The sequence below is a fragment of the Neofelis nebulosa genome, chromosome 10, assembly GCF_028018385.1.
Source record: "Neofelis nebulosa isolate mNeoNeb1 chromosome 10, mNeoNeb1.pri, whole genome shotgun sequence".
In the NCBI taxonomy this organism is placed as follows: Eukaryota; Metazoa; Chordata; class Mammalia; order Carnivora; family Felidae; genus Neofelis; species Neofelis nebulosa.
Window position 1 is genome coordinate 102,610,256 of NC_080791.1, and position 24,507 is coordinate 102,634,762.

Genomic DNA, 24,507 nt, shown 5'->3' on the forward strand with positions numbered 1-24,507 from the left:
GCTCTGGCCTATCTAATTCTTCAGATTATGATTTCATGGTCACTTCCTTGGGGATGGCACCCCTTGCGTGATTCCAACGATAAATTCCCTTGCTATGTGATCTATGTGATAACTGAGCTTCCTTTTGACGAAACTCATCAAGTTGTGTCTGTTTTGTCTGATGGACTGTATGTGCCAGAGGGCAGGGATCTGTGCCCACCTTCCTCACCACTACCCTCCTGCCACTTAGCACGGAACCCACTGCGTACACGCTCCCTGCCTGGCAATTTCCTACTCATCCTTCAGATCTCACTTACCCACCATGTTCTGGGAGACAGCCTTCTCTGAGCACCCAGACTTGGGGGCACATTCCTTTACATAGGCCCACAGCCTCGCACTTATCACAACTGCAAAAGCAACTGGTCTTACTACGCCTCCCCGTTAAATTTTTTGTCTTTCTCTTTGCCCCAGCAGTTAAAACAGTACTCGTCACAACACTCCCTTCAGGTCAGCCCACAAAAATTTTTATGATGATCCCTAAAATTGTATGCAAAATTCTATGTACATGTACATTTTTCTAAAGAATAATGGCTTGTGTTGGAGTTTCATGGGGGTCCAAAACCTGAAAGAAGTTAAAAACCTTCCCCTGGGAGGGGTGCTTATGTGGCTCAGTCGGTTAAGCGTCCAACTCTTGATTTCAGCTCAGGTCATGAGCTCAGGGTTTGAGAGATCATGCCCTACATTGGGCTCTGCATTGACAGCGTGAAGCCTGCTTGGGATTCTCTCTCCCTCTCTCTCTGCCCCTCCTTGGCTCTATCAAAACATAAACATAAAAAAAGAAAAAAAGAACTGTCCCCAGGAGCTGAAGACTCGCCTCCAAAACAGCACTGCCAACCCAGACTTCTACTATGCAAGCCATCTCCACTCAGATACAGGTTCCAAGAGGGCAAGGATCTTTCTGTTTGGTTCACTGATGTGTCCCAAATGCCTGGAATGTTGCCTGGCCCATGCCAGGTATAGGTGTAGAAAGACCATAGTCTCAGACAAATTGTCAATAGTTGTGAGAACCGTACATGTATTGGTTAGCTATTGCTACATAACAAATTACCCCAAAACTTAATGGCTTAAAACATTTAGTATCTTGTTTTCTCCAGGTCAGGAGTCAGGGTGCAGCTTAGAGGGGTCCTCTGCTTCAGAGTCTCTCACAAAGCTGTGAAGGATCAGCCAGGGCTGTGGTCATCTGAAAGCTCGACTGGAGGAACGTCTGCTTCTGAGCTCATACGTGTGGTTGTCGGCAGGATTCAGTTCCTCTCCAGCTGGAGGGTGCCCTCTGTTCCTTACCACATGGGTCTCCCCGGGGGCAGTTACGAGATGAAGCTTGCTTCACCACAGTAAGCAAGAGGAGAGAGAGAGAGAATAAGAACCCACTACAATCTTTTGTACCTTCACCTCTGAAATGGCATCCTGTCACCTCTGCTGTGCTCTGTTTGTTAGAAGCAAGTATGTAGGTCTGGTGCACACTCAAGGGAAGCAGACTGTACCAGGAATGAGTAGCAACAGGCAAGACCATCGGCCGGCCTGCCTATTCCAGGACATTTCGTGTTTTCTAGCATCCGGCTCATCTGAAAACCCAGAAGAAGGCACAAACCAATGCCTATGGGTCAAGCAGATGATGAGAAGGGAAGAAATTAGTGGGAATTTTGCTGCCCATCTTCCAGCAGATTGCCACCAAGCATGGATGTAGGCTGACTTGTGAGAGCTTCTAAACTTTCAAAAGAAGGCAAAGCCCAGACTTTCATGAGACGTTTCCTGATTGTAAAACTGTGATAATCTAGCAAAAATACATGAGGATTAGGAGTTCCTGACTTTTCTCTATGGCAGAAAGAGCCTAACCCATCCCCCCACCCTTTGTATGTTTGTTACCTCTCTCCTGTCCCCACCCTCCTGCCCCCATCCCGCCTCCCCCACCATTCACAAGGGCAGGGTCCAAGCAAATTCACTTTGGCCCTTTCTATAGCTCTTTGCACGTCACAGCAACAGTCAATATTGCTGAATGAAATTAGAAATTGCTGACCTGTATCTCTTTAAGGAGTGTCCCCCCACCACCCCAATCCTAGAGGGGTGATTAAAAGTGGGCTCTGTTATCTGAATAAGCTGGGATCCTGGCTCTGTCACTTGCTTGTTTTATGACCTTCAGCAAGTTACTAACTCTTCAGACTTCAACTTCTTCATCTAGAAAGTGAGAATAACTGGGGGCACCTGGGTGGCTCAGTCAGTTGAGCGTTGGACTTCAGCTCAGGTCATTCTCTCACAGCTCATGGGTTCAAGCCCCGTCTCAGGCTCTGTGCTGACAGCTCAGAGCCTGGAGCCTACTTCTGATTCTCTCTCTCTCAATCTGCCCCTCTCCTGCTCATGCTCTCTCTCTCAAAAATAAACATTCTAAAAAAGAAAAGCAATAAAGTGAGAACTGTACCTGCTTCTGAGTTGTTATAAGGATTAACTGAAAGAGTAGACTTATTAATACACCACTGCCACTCACGAGCTATCCTTACTGGCTCCCTGGCACCTCTCCCCTTAATCCATTATCTACCATCATCTTCCACTTCCCACCCAGCTGGCAGCTGGAGAGAGCCTCTGAAATGCCAATCCGTCACTTTCACTGCCAGGGTTTACATCTTTCAACAGTTTGCTGATGCCCTTAGTAGGAGAAAATCCAAAGTCCTTAACACAGCTTCTCAGGCTCTTACAGTGCTGTGCCTGCCCAGCACCCCCGTCTCATCTCTCACCACTACCTCCCTTCACACTCAGCGTCACAGGCCTGCTGAAGCGGTCTCTGGAACGCTCCACACTTTCTGCCACTGCAAAGCCTTTGTAAGTACCATTCCCTCCAGCTGGAACCTCTTCTCTCCACTCCTACCACCTCTTTGTGATGTTCCCGCTATGCACTATCGGAATTTGCGATGTTCCTTGCTAAACCTGAGGGCAAGCACAAGATCTTTCTCCCGGCTCCCCTCTCCCTAGCACAACGCGAGCACAGAAGAGGCTAAGAATAGGCATTTGTGGAATTGTCCACGGCCGTGCTGATCCTGCGGGCAGACAGCGCCACCTGTTGGCCCAAGCTTGCACTTCAGTACCTAGGGAGAGGCCTTCACCTTCCGTTCGCCATGGTTTTGAGGTTTTCCCGGGGTCTATCCGCAAGACAAACAAAAAAGCTAACATCGAGTCCTTAATGTGACAGAGGCAGACACTTTCCTAAGTGTTTTAGTTATTAACATGATTCATTTTCATAACACTCAGTGAGGTAGGTACCATTAGCATTTTATGGAGGGAATAATTGAGGCACACAGCAGGTACACGCAGCTAGAAAATTTCACCCCAGACGGCCTGCACTTTTAAGCCCCAAACTCACTGCTTCTATCGCTTCCTTTGCTCGATGCCTAGAGATCCGGTGAGGTTCCATCCCAGGTACCCACCTTCTACCGTGAAGGCACTCCTTCCGGTGGCATTGGTGTCAACCAAAACCCCACCTGGAGTGACCCACACGTTCTGCAAGCTGCAGCTCTCTGAGGCACTCAGGACAAGAAGGACAGGAAGTCGAGGCACTGGTCTCCTCAGTGAGGCGGCAAAGTGTAGCAGTCAGTCCTGGCTTCCATGTGACCGCTCCTCTCATGAGACCTCCGGCCAGCAACCACCTCTCTGGGCCCCCACTCCCCTATAGGACCCCTTAGCCCAGGTGAGTGGATTAGGTCAGATGTTTTGTTACCATCGAGACATTTTATTTGCATGCACATATTCCATCCCTAGGAAGAGAATCCCAGGATTTTCCCTTCTGTTTTTGTCTTGCTTCTTCATGGTCCCCATGACGCCAGCTGAGACGGTCAGTGCAACGACACCAAACTGGTGGGACAGGAGCAAGTTATTCTGCCACTTTTCTGGATCTCTGAGTTGTATCTCAGATCACTCCACACGTGTTTAACCTGCCCGCGAGGCTCACAAGCAATTTTCCAGCTCTGTGATCATCAACGATTTCAACTTTGCCAACGTGACTATGCTTCATCACAATGAGGAACCGGACGATGACCCTGGAGCATGACCTAGTAAGAACCTGGCGCCTGCCTCTTTCAGCGTTGTTAATGCTCTCGAGGGTATCGGCCAGGACATTCACGTGCACCATTATGGCGGCACAGAAAGATGGTGGAAAGAGCTACCTCGGACATCATGTGAAGAGTGAGGAGTGCAGCTTCTGATTCAGGTGAGCAGCGAATGGCAGTGGGTTTCACTCAGTCCCCTCCCTGATGACTCACGTCACACCCGAGTTTGGGCCCTTCACATGTTTCGATATTGCCATTTGGAACCAAGGGGTTGGCTGCTTCCTTCTCAAATCCCATCTCCTGTTCACTCGCTCCTCTAAGTATTTCCTTGAGATCTGGAAAAATGCCTGCCTGACTCCACTTAAATTTTAAGCTGTTATTTCAACACATGTATATGGTTAATACTTACTGGGCACTGCCTGTGCCCTAGTCATTATTCTAAAAGCTGTGCACATGGTACATCATTTAATCTTCCCAACAGCCCTACGACTGTCCCCATTTGACAGATGAGGAAGCTACAGCACAGGGAAGGGACAAGTTCAGGGTCACAGGGCAAGTGGCCGACCTGTGGCAGGAACCTAAACCTTCGGACCAGTCTGTGCTTTCAAACACCACGCTGGACCCCCTCTGCTGGTAGAGCCTGTGTCTGCTGCCTCTACCCCAAGTGCCGGCCACACTGCTCTGCATATGGTAAGTGTCGACAAATCCGTTTTAATATATACGTATATATACACACACACATACACGTACATGCACAGTCACATCCCAGGGGGACAAACACCCCTTCTTCAACCGGGAGACAGCTCTATCATACTCTGGGCTCCTGGAGCCTCTCCACAAGGAGCCTAGGCCTGGCCGTCTTCACAGATGACACCCAATGGGGGCACTTTTGTTAGACAAGTGGGAAGAGACAGGGCGCACCTCGGGATGTATACCGGCTGGGGCCTCACACGGGCCCAGAGCTCTGCTGCACCCTCTTTATCACCTCTTCATCCTGCATAGACAACTCTGTCAACTTTTTGCCCATCCGCTCATGGATGTCCAGGTACTTGGAGACACAGCGGTCCAGGCACACAGACTCCCCCTTGGACAGTTCTGCTTCCTTGTAGTGGGGAGGCACGCACTTCCGGTGGCAGGCACTGGTCATTCTGGGGAGAAGCAAGGGCAAGGTCAGGTTGGCAGCATCCTGAGGCATACCAGGAACTCTCCATCATTCCTGCCCCGTTATACTGATTTCACCTCCCAAGAAGGCGGTCTAAATCCTCAGTTTGCATCTCAACCATCTCGGAATGTCCTTGACAGTCCTCACGTCATCTGACCCCACGTTTATGACTGATTATATAGGAACTGTTAGTTGAGCACTGGCTAGGTTCCAGGCATCATGCTAAGTGCTTGACACAGACTGTTATGCAGTCCCCACAATAATCCTCTGAGGTAGAGGCGCTATCACTATCCCCATTTTACAGATAAGGAAATTAAGGCATGGAGAGCCTCAGGATCCCATAAAGCTTGGCTATGAACCCATGGACCCTGACCTCACAGCCTACATTTTAAAATTATTTAAAACATTTGAAAAGTATTCTAACATACAGCTTCCCAGATAAACCACCAAGAGAAAATACCAGGAAGCTTAAGCCGATAAAAACAGCAAACACGTGTGGATTGCCTTCTACGTCTTGGGCTCGATACTTAGAGCTTGTCATACATTTCTTCGTTTAACATTAACAATGTCTCCAGGAGGTAGGTACTGTTATTATCTCCATTTTACGGGAGAAACACCAGTCCAACAGTCCAAGTGATTTGCCCAAGGCCATAAGAGCGGTGATTGATGGAGTCAATTTGTTCCCAAATTTGCCATATGGCTGTGGCCACTAGTCTGGAGTCAGACTGATGTAGTGGTCCTGACATTGCTATTCACCAACTGTGAACCCCGAGAAAGTTCTTGAACCTCCAGAAGCCTCCATGTCTTCACTGTACAATGGGACAACTAAAGTTAGCCCAGCGGGTCATTTTGAAGATTTTTTTTAAAAGATTAAGGTGTGTAAAATGCTCAGCACGTGCCTGAGGTGGAGTACAAGTTTAAGAAGCGTCCACTGCTAAGTGGGCTACGTACTGTTTGTCAAAAGGCAGATGCTCAACTGCTCCTGGAACCTAATCAGAGCTTTAACTGCCCTTCCTGCTCAGCTCCTTCCTCGCCATCAGCATCCCGATCTAAATGCCCAACTCATTCTAGTGACCCCATACTGCCTTTGCATTAGCCCTCCACCATGAGGTTCGCAGGTGGGGGTGGGTACCCTCAGAAAGGTACTCTGAGAAAGGGTGACCTAGGCTCATTCTCGAAGACAAGGTAACGCGCGGTTGGCTCTTACCTGTTGTACATATCAGCCATCATCTCCACCTCCAGCTCTGCAGCCAGCTGCTGGGCCCTGAGCGGATCCATCTCAGCCCTGCACCGTGGAAGGGAACTCCTTCTGGCCTCCTCGACCTGGGAGCAGACATCACCGTCAGCATCCACCCCTCCCGTTCAGTTTCCCATCCCAGGGGATGGGGGATGTGGAGGAATCATAGGACACCGGGCGGGCAGGAGCCACTGACCTCAGTGAGTTTAACCACCCCATCTCACAGACGGGGAAACTGAGGCCCAGAAAAGGAACACTGCCTAGCCCAAGGTCACACAGCGCATCAATGGAGGGCCTAGAAATCGAGCCCGGGAGCCCTGACGCTCAGTCCCTCGTGGCCACTTCTATCCAGGAGAAGATGCGGAGCCCGGAAAGAAACACTAAACCGCGGGCCTTAACCTCTAGGGCGCTGGGAATTCGATCACACGCGGAGCGAGGGCGCCCAGGTCCCGGTCCAGAGGCTGCACCTCTGAAATGGCGGCGCCATTATCAGGGTCACCTTGAGTCGAGAGTTCACTTACCACGGCCTGGAGCCAGTCTCAACGCCCGCAGTGACCCCAACTCAGGGCAGATACCAGGAACTCACCGTAAAACCAGGTAGGCTAAGGCGGAAGCACGTGGGTCACTTCCGGGAGGGAACTCCCGCCTCTTTGGTCGGACCCGCTTCCGGAATGAAGTACCAATGAGGTGCGCTGGGAAATCCGCTACCATAGAGAGGGAGCCGCCGGCCGCGGCTGGAGGCGAAGACGCCTTGCAAATGCTAGAGAGGACACCAAAACACCATAGAGGCTTGGGCGGAGTGCAGAGCGCCTGCAGCCTGGCTGTCAAGTCCCTTGGGTGATCGCGGGGAGGTCTGAATTTAACTGTTCCGGAGGAAGGGTCGCGGGGCCGAGCCCGGTGACCCTCGCCCGCACCCCCCGGAGAGTTGACGCCACGGCAGCAAAGTAGGCGCGGGGAAGGAAAGCCGCCCCCCAAAAGCAGTTCTGTTTGTGCTGCACATTAAGGTCACCTGGAACGCTTTAAAAGACCCCGAAGCCCATGCCTCACTTCATACCAATCAAATCAGAACTCCTGGGAATAGGCTGTAGGCATCGGTAAATGTTTCAAATCCTCCAGTGCTCTCTTTGTGCGGCCAAAGTTGAGAACCAACGCTCCAAGACACTGTGGGAATACCGCTGCATGTAGGTCCTAAGATTTCTCTGGGATTGCACAGAGAAGCGAGGCGCGGTTCCTGCTCACAGAAAGATGAGACATGTGTACGGTCTGTTTTATGCAACTTCTGTTAGACGCCCTGGGCCATGAAGAGGTGAATAGGAGCAATTTTGGCTGCCACCAGAGCTAACCTAGTGTATTTGAGCGAGGGAGGAGGAAGGTACTTGTGAACTCATCTTTCCAGGTTCCATGTGTTCCTCGATCTGCACCCCGGCACAACAAAAACCCACCCTAATCCTTTGATTTTTCAAGGGATTTCCCAGTAAACGAAATTTAGAAGATGCAAATGAATGGTGCAAGCATACACTGCCCGTTGGAGAAGATGGGCTAGACACTATATGATTGGTCACTGTTTGCTTCCCTAGTTCCCTGGGAGAGTCAAGATTTTTAAACACTGGCCCTCCTTTCTGCTGTAAGGACTCATCTTTCTCAAACCCTGTGCCCCCATACTTTAAAATTAAGGTATGGCCCCGGGCTGGTTCAGTTAGTAGAGCATGCAACTCCTTACATCTCCACCCCGTGGTGAATTCGAGCTCCATGTTGGGTGTAGCTCTTACTTAAAAAAAAAATTTTAGGGGCGCCTGGGTGGCGCAGTCGGTTAAGCGTCCGACTTCAGCCAGGTCACGATCTCGCGGTCCGTGAGTTCGAGCCCCGCGTCGGGCTCTGGGCTGATGGCTCGGAGCCTGGAGCCTGTTTCCGATTCTGTGTCTCCCTCTCTCTCTGCCCTCCCCCGTTCATGCTCTGTCTCTCTCTGTCCCAAAAAAAATAAATAAAAAATGTTGAAAAAAAAATTTAAAAAAAAAAAAAATTTTAATAAAACTAAGGTATAACATTTATACAGTAAAATGACAAATATATGGGGGCGCCTGGGTGGCTCAGTCGGTTAAGCGTCCGACTTCAGCTCAGGTCACGATCTCGCGGTCCGCGAGTTCGAGCCCCGCGTCGGGCTCTGGGCTGACGGCTCAGAGCCTGGAGCCTGCTTCCGATTCTGTGTCTCCCTCTCTCTCTGCCCCTCCCCTGTTCATGCTCTGTCTCTCTCTGTCTCAAAAATAAATAAAACGTTAAAAAAAAAAAAATTAAAAAAAAAAATGACAAATATATGAAACAAACTTGATTTTTTAACTTTTTAAAAATTTATTTATTTTGAGAGAGAGAGAGAGCATGTGAGCAGGGCAGGGGCAGAGAGAGGGAGAGAGAGAGAATCCCAAGGAAGCTTTATGAGTCAGTACAGAGCCCAGCGCCAGGCACAAACTCAAACTGTGAGATCGTGACCTGAGGCGAGACCAAGTGCCGGCTGCTCAACCCACTGAGCCACTCAGGCACCTCATACATAGTCATTCTTAAGACCACCACTCAAATCAAAATACAGTATATTTCCAACACCTTCAAAAGTTATCTTATGGGGGCACCTGGGTGGCTCAGTCAATTAAGCATTCCACTTTTAATTTCAGCTCAGGTCATGATCTTATGGTCATGAAAGAGCCCCATGTGGGGCTCTGGGCTGGGCATGGTACCTGCCTGGGATTCTTTCTCTCTTTCCCTCTGCCCCTCTCCCAAATGTGTTCTCTCTCTCTCTCTAGCTATTGCTTTTACTCTCTCTTAAAAAAAAAAAAAAAAGTATCTTATGTTCCTTACCAGTCAATAACCCCTCTCCCAAAGTTAACCACTATTCCGACTTCTTTTTTTTAATGTTTTATTTATTTGTTTTGAGGGACAGAGGGGGGGAGGGGCAGAGAGAGAGAGAGTGAGAGAGGGAATCCCAAGCAGGCTTCACACTGTCAGCATAGACAGACATGGGGCACGATCCCACAAATCGTGACAGTGTGACCCGAGCTGAAACCAAGAGTCGGACACTTAACCAACTGAGCCGCCCGGATGCCCTATTCTGACTTCTGTTGCCCACTCTTGAACTTCATGTGAATGGAGTTATACATTATTTTCTGGTTTGTGCCGGCTTCTTTAGCTCAATGTTGTGTCTATCTTTTATTCTTTTTTTTAATGCTGTCTAGTGCTTGTATGAATAAGCTACAATTCATCTATCCATTCACCTGTTGATAGACTTTGGGGTTGTTTCCAGTTTGGGGCTATTATGACAATGCTTCCGTGAATATTGCACACATATTTTAGTGGACACACGTTGTGCTGGTTTTTGCTTTTGATATTATAGCCAACATATTATGGAATATTAAGAAAGTGCATGGGAAAAGGAATGGGTTCTTACAAGAGTTATCTGCTTCCTTGATGGGATTTTTATTAGGTGTTACAAAAGGTTACATACTGTATGATTCCATTTAAATAATATTCTTAAAGTGACAAAATTATAGAGACAAAGAGATAAATGGTTACAGGGTAGAGTTGGTGTGTGTGTGTGGGGGGGGTGCCTATAAAGGGGTAGCACAGGGAGAGCTTTGTGTTGATGGAATGGCTATGCATCCTGACTGTGGAGGTGTTTATACAAATCTAAGCATATAAGATGTCATAAAACTATACAAACCATTGTTCCAGTGTCCATTTCCTGGCTTTGATATTGCAGATGGTTATGTAAGATTTAACCTTGAGTACTCCCTCCGTGTTATTGGGGCACCTGGGTAGCTCTGTTGGTTAAGCATCTGACTCTCGATTTCAGCTCAAATCATGATCTCATGTTTTGTGAGTTCAAGCCCCATATCAGGCTCTATGCTGACATTGTGGAGCCTGCTTGGGATTTTGTGTCTCCCTCTCTCTCTGCCGCCCCCCTCCCCAATGCATGCTCCCCTCTCAAAATAAATAAACGTAAACAAATAGTTTACACAGCCCTAACCTTCCAGAATCCAGATACACCATCTTTGGAATCCAGACACATCATCTACAGTTGCTGACCTCTGTCAGCACCACGCTGAACCTCTGGCCTCTCGCTCTGCCGTGTTCCACCCCTTCCGAGCCCCACAGGCTCCCAGAAGGGACTTGTGTATTTGTGACTCACCGTGGAACAGTATTGTCCTCTTGGTTGAGACCTCAACCCCAAAGGAAGGGATGCTGGCTTGTCACCCGGAATCTTACATGGGCCCTGACCACTCATGAGAGGTGTACAGAATACAAAGACAGCCCAGGTGGACTCCTTTGAGATGAGCAGGAGACGAGAGAGTTAGACCGTCAATGGCTTGAACAGAATGGCCATTCTATGAGCTTGGAGACAAAGCGGGCACAGTCTTGATCGCTGTTATCCTCTGTCACCATTCCTCATCACTTCCCCTCAACTTCAGCGCTGACCATCCTGTCCAAGCCACCACTATCTTGCACCTGGGTTACTGCAGTAATGTCCTGACTGCTTTCCCCATCTCTGCTCATGCCCCCCGCCCCGCCCCCGACTCCGTCTATTCTCAAAACAGCAACCAGAGTCATCTTGTCAACAACTAAAGTTAGATCATGTCCTTCGCCACCTGAAAGGGTCCACTGGCTCCCAATCACAGAGCAGAAGCCAACATCCTTACAGTGGCCTCTAAGCCCCACGGGATTGCCCCCTCCCCCTCCCATGACCTTCTATTAACCTATTTATTTATTCAATATATGTTTATTGAGCACCTCATACAAACCAGGCAGTTTGCTAGACCCTGGGCACACAGTCATGAGCATGGGAGATAAAGTCCCTGCCTTCATGGAGCCTACAGTCCAGTGAGAGTCAGATGATAAGGAAATAAATAACCCAGTTTTGGATTCCAGTAAATATTATGAAGAAAATAAAACAGGCTGAAGTGATGGAGAGGAACTGAAGCCATGGAGGGTCTCTGAGGGAACAGAATTTGAGGTGAGAGCAGCCTGAGAAGGATGAACAGTCTCGCGAAGGGCAGAAGCCAAAAGGTGACAGCCGTGAGTGTGGAAAGGAATGAACTTATTTGAGGGACAGAAAAGAGGCCAGAGTGGAAGGGGCTGGGGGAGGTGGTGGCGGGGATCCCAGGCTTCACCAGCGACAGGGGCGTGCCCTGCACACATTCTCCCAGAGTATACCTCTCTTACATCACAGGACACATTAGAGAAGGCACGACCTGTTCTTCTGAGCAATAATCCCAACTCAGTACAAAAATGTGTTCAGAGCCTCCTATGTACCCGTCCCTTCAGCTTAAAACAGAATTCAGTCCTGTATTTTCTAGACTCTAAGCCCAGCGATCCGTCAGCTTGGGCCATCCCTCCTCACCTGTTCGCCCCTCCCCCCCCACTCCCACATCCCTCTGTGCAGTGTGAGCCCCTGAGACACCCCCACTGTGGGCAGCTGTCCCGTTAGGCCCCTTGCAGCCCACCCCTCAGCAGCTGTTGCCGTCTGTAGAAGAGTAAAAGACTATTTAAAGGAACATGGGGTAGGGGTGTGGGGGCAGAGGGAACAGGGGAGTCCCAGCCTGGGCTGTGGATGGGCCAGCGAGGCCAGAGGGCTGGTGACCATATTCCACATGGGCCTGCGGATGGTCTGCGGGGTGACCAGGGCCAGGCAAGTACAGTGGGAAGAAAGGTGGCCACAGGATGGATGCCCCCGGGGTCAGGTTAGGAAAGACGCGCTGTGATTGAAAGGTGCCACCTGTCAAATCTTCACGGGAAATCTGAGCCTCCTAGGCCAAGGGAAAGTGTTGTACCAACAGGGCAGTAAACAATGCTCTCCTTGGACCCAAGGCTCTTGAGGTGGGGGTGGGGTGCGAGGGGGGAGGAGGAGGGGGAGGCGGGCAGACCCAGGAGCTGGGGGCTGGAGGCCACTGGCTGGGGCTAAAGGCAGCCGGGGAGTGAGGCCGCTCAGCTGGAGGAAGGAGACAGCTCCAAGCCCCCAGGCAGAGGCCACGCAGGTAGGAGAAGCCCCAGCCGTTTCTAAGTGGCCCCCTCCAGCTGCCCAACCCCTCTCCCACCTTCCAAGGCCTGGAGCCTCTAGGCAGAGCCCCAGAGTCGGAGAAATCCAGGCTCTTCGCTAACCCTCTCCACCTCTTTGTCAGCTCTCTTTAGATGCCAGAGGTCAGGGACCCAGCCCTAAGGTGTTGGGCAAACTAGAGATCAGCCCACAGGTGGCCATTCACAGGGAGGACCTGACAGGGGCAGAGAGGGTCTTGGGAGTCCAGGCCAGCTGGGGTGGGAGGCAGACTCTCTAAGCAGTTGAGACTGCTTTCTCCAAGGGAGGGTCACTGGCTGGCGTGGGGGATGGTGGCAGCCTCAGGACCACCAGAAGACAGGGTGGGAGGCAGGGGTTCGGGGTCTCATGAACAGAACCATAAAGCATCGTCTACAGCATTTGCAGCTTGGGACTCCAGCTCCTGGGTTCTTTTTCTCCCAGTCAGCTGAGAGAAACCCAGAGAGGGAAAGGGATACAAAATGTAGGCTTCCTGGGGAGGAAGGAGGAAGGGAAGAGGAGAGGGAGGAAGGGAGGGAGGACAGCACCTGCCATGCATGGTAGAGAGAGAGCTGCACTCCTCAGCCACAGCCAACCGCCCTCGCCTGCCAGCGGGGTGGCCCTCACTCTGGGCCCCTGGCTGGGGAGCTGGTGGGAGCCGCATCCCTGTGGGCGGAAGTGCCAGGCTGGTTGTCAGGAGACCTGGATTCTAGATATGGCTGAGCCATTCAATTGTCCTGTGACTTTACTCAAGGGACTCCAACTCCGCGAGCCTCAAGTGCCCAATCTGTAAAATGGGGCCCGTAACGCCTACTTCCAAAGGGCGAGAGCGAGGAATGAGTGAGGTGGAACAGGGCACCACACCGTAAGCTGTCAACCTCCTGTAGAATCGTTAGTGTTGGGGTGGGATGGTGCTATCCTGGCTTCTCACCTCCTGAGTCTCTTCACTCCTTATCTATTTATGACGAGCCTGCGGGGCGGAAAGCTGAGGTGATGAACACGCAGGACGGCAGAGGGGTGTGTGTGTGTGTGTGTGTGTGTGTGTGTGCACCTGCCCGTCCTTCCCCACCCCCGCCTCCCCCACAGTGTGAGGCATGTAGACAAAGGGAAAGATGGCTGCAGCCCTCCCCTATGTCTCCGCCAAGTACCACCGTGCTTCGAGGTGTAAAAGGGGCTTGTGGACATCTTACTGGCCTTCCATTCTCTCTGCCTTGTCTCACCAACTAAATGCCCTCGTGGCTGGGTCAGGACATTACAAGCTGATGTGTGCCGAGCGCTCCCTTCTGGGCACTTACCCGGCTGGCTCAGTCGGTAGAGCACGTGACCCTTGATCTCAGGGTTGTGAGTTCAAGGCCCACCTTGGGCGTGGAGCCTACTTAAAAAAAAAAAAAGAAAGAAAAGAAAATCGGATGCATAACAGACTGAGTCACCCAGGCCAAAGTTAAGATTTCCCTTACTATGGGGTATCTAGAATCCACTTACGTGCTAAAGAAGTTGTGTATCTCTAAAAGGGTAAAGAGTAGGCCGTTTCTGGAATAACCTCAGCCAGAGACTACATCCCCCCAATCCCAGCCCCTATTAATGTCTCAGGAGGCCCTCGTTTTCCACAGAACAGTTTGGAAAACCTGATCTAGATGAATCCTATGTTTGTCAGTGAAAACTGAGCACTTGAGAAGGAAAGGGTCTGTTCAGGTCTCAGAGGGAGCGACCAGGAGATGGGGGGGTCAAGCCAGCTCTCAGCCTCCTGGCTCCCTGCTGATGTGCATTCCATCCTGCTGGTTAGTTTCCAGTTAATCCATTGCTGGAGCCGCTCAACCATGAAGGGGCTCTAGCGGGAGGGGTGCGAGCATCTTTGTAAATTCTAGCCGGCTTCCTCAGAAATGGTGGGGGCACCGAATCCAGGGACCCCAGGGATCCGGACTGGAGGCAGTAAGACCCGAGTGGGTGGCAGGAACAGAGCCTTGTCACCAGTCCGCCTGTCTTCCTGCCCCTGTCCCAACTGCCCGGGTGCCCTGGGTACCGTCGCCCAGAATGGTGGCGTCGCAGAGGGCAGGAGGTATTTTTAGCCAGTGACAGGAGCGCCTACTTCTCTTACCGTCTGAGTCATGCCCTGAACACTATTTGAGGATTGTTTTCTTTGTAAACAGACACCCAAGAAGGGTAGGGGGATGAAGGAGGTGGCCCTGTCCACCCCCCCCACACCTGTTTTTGTACATCCTACAGTAGGTACAGTACTTGGATAGGGAACCTCACGTTGAGGTATCATAATGTCCCTCTCCCCCGACTCATCCCTGGCAGTCGGAGGCTCAGATGTCTCTGGCAGAGGTTAGGGAGAGTACGTTTCTATTCTTCACCAAAACAAACTCTTCCGTGTCCAGGCCCGGCTTTTCTGAGAACCACAGGTGGACTGTGCCAAAGCTGGGGCAGCTGGAAGAGACCCAGACACCAGCTGGCCCAGGTTTTCCCAGATTTCTGGCATTTTTACACCACCCCCGGAATTAAGCCACATCTGTACCACCTGTACCCTTTCCTGAATGCCTTCCTTTGCATTAACTTATTTTTAAATTCAATAAATGTATTTTCAAAAGAAACCTTATCTCCCTAGTGGAAATGGACACTCAATATCACCGGCCAAGAAGAGGAAGGAACTGTAAACATAAGTACAGGGGAAACAGAACAGCCCTATCACATTCTATCTGTATACTCCCGCCTGCTTTGGGCTCCAGGAGAGTAGCCTCTGTGCCACAGGTGTTCCCCGACACCCGCTCCCCGACACCCGCTCCCCGACACCCGCACCACATTGTACACATTGTAACCATCTCGTTGGCTTCTTCAGAAAGAGGCAAACTCATTGAAGAGGAATCATAGGATCTAATGTTCTCTAGAGCCCAAGCCACAGCCCGCAGAGGGCTGTTAGGGGGGCGCCATCCAATGTCAAGTCACCGTGGCCCTGTACCCCTTTGGGGTACAGCGCTGTACCCCTTCACTTTATCACAGCGAGAAAACATCATGTCTTGCTCAAGTCACAAGCCCAGGCATTGGGGGACCCGGGACTAAACAGCAGGCCTCCAGACTCTGGGGCCAGTGCTTTCCGAGCGTGGGGCCTTCACCTCACACGGCAATGGGGCACGACAGGTCTGCTTGTCTCCACTTTCCAGAGATGGAGCACAAGGAAGGGGAGCCCTCCAAGGACGGGACCACTGTCTCCCCAGCCGCAGAGGCCCTGGTGACGCAGGGAGGTGGAGCCTCTGCAGAAAAGGAGGCCAAAGCCACAGCGGAGAAGATCCTCAAAGAGGGGCCTCCGGAAAGAGCACTGGCCGAGGCCAGCACGTCAGCTGAATTTCAAGGGGAAGCAAACGGGTGGGATGAGGTCAAGGTGGAAGCCAAAGGGGAGGCAGAACTTCACAAGGAGGGCGGCAGGAAGGAAGAGATCACGGCGGCTCCTCAGGAGACCGCTGATGGGAAGGAAGAGACCCAGCTTGACCCCAAGGAGGCCAAGGAAGGGCAGGAGACCACGCCGGCCTCCGAGAAGCAGCAGGCTGATGAGAAGCAGGCCGAGCCTGAATCTAGGGAGGAAGCCCGCGTGAGTGAGGAGGCCAAGGCTGAGCCCAAGCAGGCCACTGGGGAGCGGGAGGCCGAGACTGGGGCCGAGGAGGCTGATGGGAAGGAGGGGGCCACAGCGGCCTCTCAGGAGGAGAGCAACAAGCCGGAGGGGCCTGCAGCGGAAGCTCAAGGGAAAGCGGGTGCCCCAGAGGCCGGGTCGGACTCGGAGACGAAGGCTGCTGTGGAAGAGGAGGAGGCCGAGGCTGAACCTCAGGAGGCTGATGTGAAGGAGGTGGTGAGTCAGGCAAAGGAGGGGAGGCAGGAGGCCCCCACGGTGTTCTGGAGTCCCCGGCAGCCCAGGAAGCAAGCCCCCGCCCCGCCCCCCGTTGTTCCTTTGAGAAAGTCCAGTCTTCCCACTGACATTGAGAGCCTGGGGTGGGGGACGTAGCCCCGTGGCCCCAGGCTGTCTTCTAGATCTTTCTGCAGTCCTCACGAAGCCGTGGGCAGGCGCTTGTGTGCCCATGAGCCCGCACAGATCGTGTTCGTTCCAGGAGTCAGGTAGTCCCCAGGAAGAGCAGGACCAGGGTGTGGAGAGAGAGTCAGAGGAAGGAGCAGGAGTGATTCCCAGCTCCCCCGAGGAGTGGCTCGAGAGCCCCAAGGAGGAGGGCAGTGGCCTCAGCCCAGGTGAGTGAGTCCAAGGAGCTCCCCTGAGGGGGGCGCAGACAACACGACAGGGGAGCTCCAGCTTCTCTCCCTCCCTTTCCCTTCCTCCAGGTGGGTTGGGTCCAGACACCGCAGCAGCTTCGGGAGAGACCAGTCCTTCGGCCAGGTAATGTCAAGGTCTGGGGCCCCAGCTCCAACTCCCTCTACCACACGCTCCTTTCAAAGTCTACCCCCGAGCCTGGGTCTCCTTGGTGCCTGAACTTGAGATGCTCTAGGATTCCTGGCTTTCGGTCCCCTGTCCCAGGGCAGAGCCCACAAAACCAAAGGAGCCGGAGAATGGGAGCAAAGGAGGGGGGAGCGTGCCTCGTCCACTCGCTCCCACTCCCCTGCTAAAGGCTCCTCGTCCTCGGCATCCTTGACAGATCTTCATGGGGCTCCTCGTCCACGGGGCTCCTCGTCGTGTGGCTCGGCACATTCCCTAACGTCAGCACGACCCACAGAGCATGAGCAGAAAGCCTGAGTTCAGACCATGACTCTGCCACTTACCAACTGTGTGACCTTGGTTTTGTCACTTTTCTCCTCCTCTGCCAAGTGGGCACCGTGACCGTGCCTACCTCAGAGGATTACTGTGGGGCTTAAGTCACATAAAAGGTACAGAGCGCTTGGGGCGCCCAGCTGGCTCGGTCGGTAGAGCATACAACTCTTGATCTCGGGGTCATGAGCTCGAGACCCACGCTGGGCTGAGAGATTACTTGAAAAGAAAATGTATAGGGGCGCCTGGGTGGCTCAGTTGGTGGGGCACCGACTTGTGGTTTCGGCTCAGGTCATGGCGCCCCGGTTTCGTGAATTCGAGCCCCGCGTCAGGCTCTACACTCCCCCTCTGGCCCTATCTCCATCTCTCTCAAAATAAATAAATAAACTTCAAAAAATAAAAATAAAATGTATAAAGCCCTTAGCACAGTGCCTGGCACACAGCAGGTACTGGATAAAGTGAGAGCTTTCTTGCCATCGCGTAACTTAACCCATTAGAAGAAGCTTCCTTTATTTTGACCTGAAATTCACCTCCGCGTCGCTTTTGTAGGGAAAGGTAATGGGTCAGTGTTCTCTGAGCACTCGGACAGTTATGCGACAGGCAGAGCTGGGTGTTCTCCACTCCCCCTCGCTCTCAAGCCGTAGAGCCCCCTTAGGTAGTTCTTCTCGTCCCCAGTTTACAGACGAGGATGCTGAGACTCAGAGAAGTGACAGGATAGTCCCAAGATCAAATAAGAGGCAAAGCCAGGATTCAAACTCCCGTCAGACATCACACTTATCTTAGTTCCGCCCACACATCTCACCAGACCACATGCTCCCAAAGTTACACGGAACTTCATCATCCCGTCTTGACCCGCCTCCCAGTGCTGGGCACGGAGAAAATGTGTTCAGGGAGTGGGGACCTCAGCTTCCTAGGCCTCTTGTGGGTGCAGGGAGCTCCCACCCTGGCCAGCCCCCTGCCCCCCGCCCTGTACCCTATAGTGGCGGCTCCCAGCCCCTCTCACACTTCTCTGAACCTTCCCCACAGTGAGTCTTCACCCAGCGATGCACCCCAGACTCCCACGGAGCCCCCTCCCTCACAGGAGAAGAAGAAAGAGAAGGCACCGGAGCGCAGGGTGTCGGCCCCTGCCCGGCCCCGGGGGCCCCGTGCACAGAACCGCAAAGCCATCGTGGACAAGTTCGGAGGGTAGGGTGCGGGCTGCGCTGGGCTTTCCCCGGGGAACTGCGGAGGGGAGGCCCGGCCGAGGTGGGGGCACTGATGTCTGGGTCTGGGGCTCCTCCCTGATGGGACCTCCTGTGGGGTCTCATGTCTTTGGCCTGGCCTTCTCCATCCCACCCCTTCCCTGCAGGGCAGCCTCGGGCCCCACGGCCCTGTTTCGAAACACGAAGGCAGCGGGGGCAGCCATTGGCAGTGTCAAGAACATGCTCTTGGAGTGGTGCCGGGCCATGACCAGAAACTACGAGGTGGGCACGGAGCAGGGGCGATGTGGGGCAGGGGACCCTTCCCTGGGGCGGCAGGTCTGAGCGGGGCCGAGCCCCAAGGCAACGTCCAGGCTCACCAAGGCCTGTTCTGGGCTCCCTCCCCTGCAGCACGTGGACATCCAGAACTTCTCCTCCAGCTGGAGCAGTGGCATGGCCTTCTGCGCCCTCATCCACAAGTTCTTCCCCGATGCCTTCGACTACGCTGCCCTGGAGCCCTCACAGCGCCGACACAACCTCACCCTGGCCTTCTCTACCGCTGAGTAAGCCGCGGCCACACGTGGCAGTGCCGGAGGTGGGGGGGGGGGGGGGCCCGGGAGCCACTGAGGCGCGTGCTGCATTCACCCGGGTTGGGGAGTGGGGTGGTCAGAGGGAGGCCGTGGCCACACGCTTGTGAACCCAGCAGACACTTTGTGACGGCCGGGAACTGTTTCAGGGCGTAGCAGTAGATGAACTCGGCAAAATCCCTGTTTGCCAGGGCCTACATCCTAAAGGGAGGGACGGATCATAAACACACACCCCGTGTGAAATGTAATGCCGGGGGCGGGGGTAGGTGCCCGAAAGAAAATGCAGGCAGGGTAAGAAAGAGAGGAGAAGCTGGCCTGCTGTTTTCGACAGGCTGGTGGCTGAGATTTGGGGCCACAGTCTGACTCTGCCATTTGTTAGCTGTGTGACCTTGGACAGGCTCCTGTACCTCTCTGAGCCTTCACATTCTGATCTTTAAAATGGGCACGGCATTTCCTCCGTTGCAGCATTACGGTGAGAACTGGGTAAATAAGTAAAGTATAACCGTGCCTCACCCACGGCAAACCCTGCGAAAAAAAACCTTAGCTGTCGTTCCTCTATTGTGATGAATGACATCACACTTTTTATGATGATTATGATTCGGAGCCACCTGGTGGCAATAGACTCTGCAGAGGATGTCGCCAGTGAGGGCAACTCTGAGGCCCCGGAGTAGACACGAGGGCACCCCCAAAGCCCTGGGACAGGAAATAGGTCACAAGGGACATTAGCAAACACCTTGGTCTGGAACGCTGAGCCCTCTCATCGAGTCCAGACCTGGCCACCAACCTGCCGGGAAGCCCTAAGGCAGCAACGTTCCCAACTCTGGGCCTGTGTGTCCCCGTGGGCAAAACGGGAAGAGTGAGGCCGAACCGTACTTTTTTCTTTCTTTCTTTCTTTCTTTCTTTCTTTCTTTCTTTCTTTCTTTCTTTCTTTCTTTCTTTCTTTCTTTCTTTCTCTTTTCTTTCTTTCTTTCAACATATTTTTAAAGTTTATTTATTTGTTTATTTTTATTTTTTTAACATTTATTTATTTTTGAGACAGAGACAGAGCGTGAACAGGGGAGGGTCAGAGAGAGGGAGACACAGAATCTGAAACAGGCTCCAGGCTCTGAGCTGTCAGCACAGAGCCCGACACAGGGCTCGAACCCCACGAACCGTGAGATCGTGACCTGAGCCGAAGTCGGACGCTTAACCGACTGAGCCACCCAGGCGCCCCTATTTATTTTGAGAGAGAGAGAAAGAACACAAGCAGGGGAGGGGCAGAGAGAGAGGGAGAGAGAGAATCCCAAGCAGGCTCTGCGCTGTCAGCACAGAGCCCTACATGGGGCTCTATCTCATGAGCCGTGAGTTCATGGCCAGAGCCGAGATCAAGAGTTGGACACTTAAACAACTGAGCCATCTGGGCACGCCTGAGCTGTGCTTTTCAAATGGGGTCTTTCTTTTCCAGCAGGTTCCTCACACAAAATATTAAGTGAGTGCCCAACATATAAAACGGATTAAACGGGGACTTTTTATTTTTTTAAACTTTCCTTTAACTAAATAACACTTTCCTTATGAAATTTAGATATTGTTTCAAACACAATCTCATTCATAGAGCTTGACGTTCATGGCTGTAACGCGTATGTAATCAAATGGGCACAGAAGGCCCAAAACATGTCCTAACCCAAACGATAGTTGTCCACAGCCTGGATGACATTGGACCACGTGACCCGTTAACATGAATCATTAGAACCCTCTGGCTTCTTGGTTATTTGAGCTCATCCCTCTTCTCCTCAGCCACCTGCTCATGGTTATGAGTTTCTGCCAATAACTATACCACGTGCAAAATCTTGCTCTCAGACATTCCGCTCTCTACCTGTCCCCACCCCTCGCCCTTCTAACTCACTTGGTTTAACACCGTCACTGCAAGACATTTTTTGCCCCGTGGGGACTTCAAATCCATTAACTTCACCATTTTCCACTCTCTATCAGCTTGTTTATGTCTTAGATTTCATGGTCTATCAATGTCGTCACTCAAGGGGGGACCTTTCTAGGTCGGAAGGGGCTCTTGGAGCACACCAGCTCAGCACCCAACACCCTTCCCAGGATGCTCCCTGAGGCATATGTATGGGGCCCTCAGACACCAAGGATGCAATTGGAAAACCATCAGCCTTGATATTCCAGAAGATCCCTTTCAGGTTCACGTTTTCCTGCCAAGGGATGGAGTGAGTGCCCTGGGGTGGGAAGCCGAGGAGGTCAGGAGCACCCCGTCCTGCTTTGGGCTCAGAAGCACCTGTCATGATGACGAGAAGCCCCATGACTTGAGGGTGGTTAGGTGCTGGGTGTCATGCTGAGCGCTTTCCTTGGGTCCCTTCTCATTCTATCCTGTCAGCAGTCTTACAGTGTGGGTAGCAGTAGTGGGGTCACTCGACATCCTACTTCATACAGGAGGGCAGTGGCAGGGCCGTGACATGGGAGTGAACCCAGTCGAGACTGAGAACTCTGAGTGAACATCAGGAACCACGTGTCCCCGGCCTGCAGGACACAGGTCATTGTCCTCCTCCTGCTGCTGCCGGGCCATGGTTCCAAGCCAGAGCTGCAGGCAGGCAAACTGAACCATCAGGTGATGATGCCGAGCTGCCAAGAAGCATCGGGCAGGAGCAAAAAGGGAAGGATGTTGGTGGGGATGCGCGGGGCTGGAGGATGCAGAGGTCGACCTGCCGAGCTCGAATCCTGCCCCCTCCTTCTCAGCGCTGTGACTCTTGGCGGCTGACTTCGCTTTTCTTTGGGTTTGGTGTGATGAGGTGTGCAAAGTAAGGGGGCCCCTGCCACAGCCATCGCCTCCCACTGCCCCGTTCGAGAACTCACCTGATCACCACGGAATCCTGGGATGAGGGGGAACAGCAGTGCCCCGGCCCCCAGAGGGCTCCATCACCTGTGCTGCCCGAGGAGCCCAGCCCCACCCCCCAGGCCCTGCGGGAATGAAGCTTCTCCCGTGTAGGGGACCAGCACCCTGACCCACACCCCAGAGCTGACACGACCGCATTGGGCAGCAGGGAGCATAGCCCATTCCAGGAAATCTTCCAGTCTGTGCCTCCCTCCTGACTCTCAGGCCAGTCCAGCTTGGGTTTCAGCCCAGCCGTCGTGAGCCCCGAGAGAGGATTTCTGCTGGGCCCCCAGATTCGCTTACGGTCGGCACCCATGGCAGGTTGGCAGGCTGGGACCACCGAGACCCAGCTGCACGGCAAGGGTGCCAGGGACAGGCTTAGGGTTGAACTTCAGCCGCGTCACTGTGACCTTGAGGAAATCCCCCAAATGCTCTGAGTCTCCAGCTCCTCTTCTGCTGGTTGAGGATGGAGGCGGGGAGTACATGAGACCACTCCCGGGGAAGCCCAGATAAAGTACATGGCATGTGGTACCAAGGCCCCAACAGTGGTTTGCTCCGATTATCGGTTTGAGCAAAGCCAGCAGCACGTGGCCCTGAAGAGCAGCTGGGAAGTTAGAAAAAGAGGACTTGCTGCTAAACTCCACGCAGTCCCTCAAACACTCGAAGCACTCCTGCCTCAAGGCCTTTGCACATGCTGTTTCCTCTGCCTGGAATCCTCTTCCCTCAGACACGCACATGATTTACTCTAAGAAGCCTTCCCTGAGCACCCTATTTAAAAAAACACCCCCTAACATAGGGATATACCCTATCTCCCTTCCCTGCCTTATTTCTCCGTAACACCTCTCACCATCTGACGCGCTGTCTGTGGCATGTTTGATTACTGCCTGTCTTCTGCCACAAGACTGTCAGCGACACGAATGAGGGAGTCTGGGTTTTGCACGGTGCTGAATTCCCCACGCGAGTGCCCGGCACATAGTAAGTCCTCAGGAAACACGTAGAGACTGCATGAATATGGAGACTGCGATGGTGCAGATGATGCGAGCCGCACTCTGGCTAGGACTGGGGTTCCATGCTCTAAACTCTTACCGAGGGGCCTGGCCGCCCAGACGACAGGTGTGCCAGCACGTGGAAGGGGCGGGTTAAGGCAGAACTGGAAACCAGAGGTCCTCCCACACGAGCATGCAGAACTGGAAACCAGGGGTCCTCCCACACGAGCATGCACGGTGCACTGAAAACGGGCTTTGGAATCAGGCCAAGCTGCGTTTGAGTGTGGACCGCGAGGGCCTCGGTGATCTCGTCTGTACAATAGGACGGCCGGCCGAGACGACCTCCCCGCTCCAACACACACAGTTCTGTGGGTTTCATCCTTCCTGGGCTGCCCCCCTTTCCCCCTGCCCCCCACACCCTTCGGCTTTGGCTCTGCTCCTCACCACCCCCCACCCCTGCCCCTCAGGAAACTGGCCGACTGTGCCCAGCTGCTGGAGGTGGATGACATGGTGCGGCTGGCGGTGCCCGACTCCAAGTGCGTCTACACCTACATCCAGGAGCTGTACCGCAGCCTGGTGCAGAAGGGACTGGTGAAGACCAAGAAGAAATGAGGAGCTGACCGGCGCTGCAGGCGGAGGGGGGCGGGATGCCCGGCTGACCGGCCACGGCCCCCCGAGGCCGCCGGAGCTGGGGCTCGAGCAAGGGCAGGTGGCATCAGTCTTAAACGCATTAAAGGTACTTTTGTAAAATCCTGTCTGGCCCTTCGGTGCACCCTACACCCCCCCCACCCAGGAACCTCGCTCACTCTGGGGTAATGAAGCCCGGCTGCCGGGCTTCCTCACCGGACACGATCTTCTCAACAACCACGACACCGTTCGGGAAAGTACGAGGGCCTGGGTCCCACCACTAAGCAGCTGTGTGACCTCGGACCAGTGAGTTAACCTCTCTGAGCCTCAGTTTACCATCTGAACAGTCACACCTCGTGGACCTGTTGGGAGGGTTAAACGAGACGATGAAATGAACGGAAAACTTTGCCCGGTGCCTGTCACATCAAGTGTTCGATAAGTGAGGCCGAAAGTAAATGCATTCGTATGTTGTGAGCCATCGGTGGTGTTTTTCCCGATTCTCTTCCCTCCTTCCACACTTCTCCCAAATTAGGGAATTCCAGAACAGGTGCTAGAAGATTCTCTAGAAACTTTAAACTAGGTTAGTGGGGCCTGGGGCAATTCCCTCAACTCAAAGATACCCTACATTTGTGTCTAAAGTGCTGGTTTTCTCGCAGCCTAGAACCACTGGCCCCTGAAAGTCCTTCCTCCGGGTTAAGTTAATCCCTTCTGCTTGGGCTGAAGATTTGGCTTGGCTTTGTTTTTTCTATTGCTCATTAGAGACGCACCCCCTGAGCTGCTTATAATTTCCTGCTGACAATCCTGTCTGGCTCTATCAGTCTTTTGGAGCTTTGTGTGTGGATGAGAACAGCTCATGAAAAACACAAACGAAATCCAGCCGGTTTGGCACTGCGGCAGGAGGTGTGGACTCTGCCCTGATTGGCAGAGCGGACCCGGGAACCCACTGAAGCACTCTGGGCCTCAGTTGCCTCATCTGTAAAGTGGGGGCATGTTGACAGCCTAGTCCC

At 52.9% G+C, this 24,507-nt stretch overlaps 2 protein-coding genes across 5 annotated transcripts; one reads left to right on the top strand and one right to left on the bottom strand.

The window, feature by feature from the left end:
- Positions 1 to 4,761: 4,761 nt before the first annotated feature.
- On the bottom strand, positions 4,762 to 7,132 carry TIMM10 (translocase of inner mitochondrial membrane 10). 3 transcript variants are annotated; one of them, XM_058689037.1, is made up of 3 exons: positions 7,056 to 7,132; positions 6,440 to 6,555; positions 4,762 to 5,218 (listed from the first exon to the last, which is right to left on the bottom strand). In XM_058689037.1, exons 2-3 carry the CDS (start codon positions 6,508 to 6,510, stop codon positions 5,017 to 5,019), a joined length of 273 nt encoding a protein of 90 aa, XP_058545020.1. In that variant the 5' UTR covers positions 6,511 to 6,555; positions 7,056 to 7,132; the 3' UTR covers positions 4,762 to 5,016. The 3 variants fall into 3 exon arrangements, with proteins under 3 accessions (XP_058545020.1, XP_058545018.1, XP_058545019.1); XM_058689035.1 differs by having other exon boundaries at positions 6,987 to 7,118; XM_058689036.1 differs by having other exon boundaries at positions 6,991 to 7,095.
- A 5,235-nt stretch (positions 7,133 to 12,367) lies between these two features.
- On the top strand, positions 12,368 to 23,974 carry SMTNL1 (smoothelin like 1). 2 transcript variants are annotated; one of them, XM_058689039.1, is made up of 9 exons: positions 12,384 to 12,486; positions 13,276 to 13,386; positions 15,680 to 16,359; positions 16,616 to 16,748; positions 16,839 to 16,893; positions 18,286 to 18,444; positions 18,608 to 18,722; positions 18,849 to 19,000; positions 23,341 to 23,974. In XM_058689039.1, exons 3-9 carry the CDS (start codon positions 15,682 to 15,684, stop codon positions 23,483 to 23,485), a joined length of 1,437 nt encoding a protein of 478 aa, XP_058545022.1. In that variant the 5' UTR covers positions 12,384 to 12,486; positions 13,276 to 13,386; positions 15,680 to 15,681; the 3' UTR covers positions 23,486 to 23,974. The 2 variants fall into 2 exon arrangements, with proteins under 2 accessions (XP_058545021.1, XP_058545022.1); XM_058689038.1 differs by lacking the exon at positions 13,276 to 13,386 and having other exon boundaries at positions 12,368 to 12,486.
- The last annotated feature ends 533 nt before the right edge of the window (positions 23,975 to 24,507 follow it).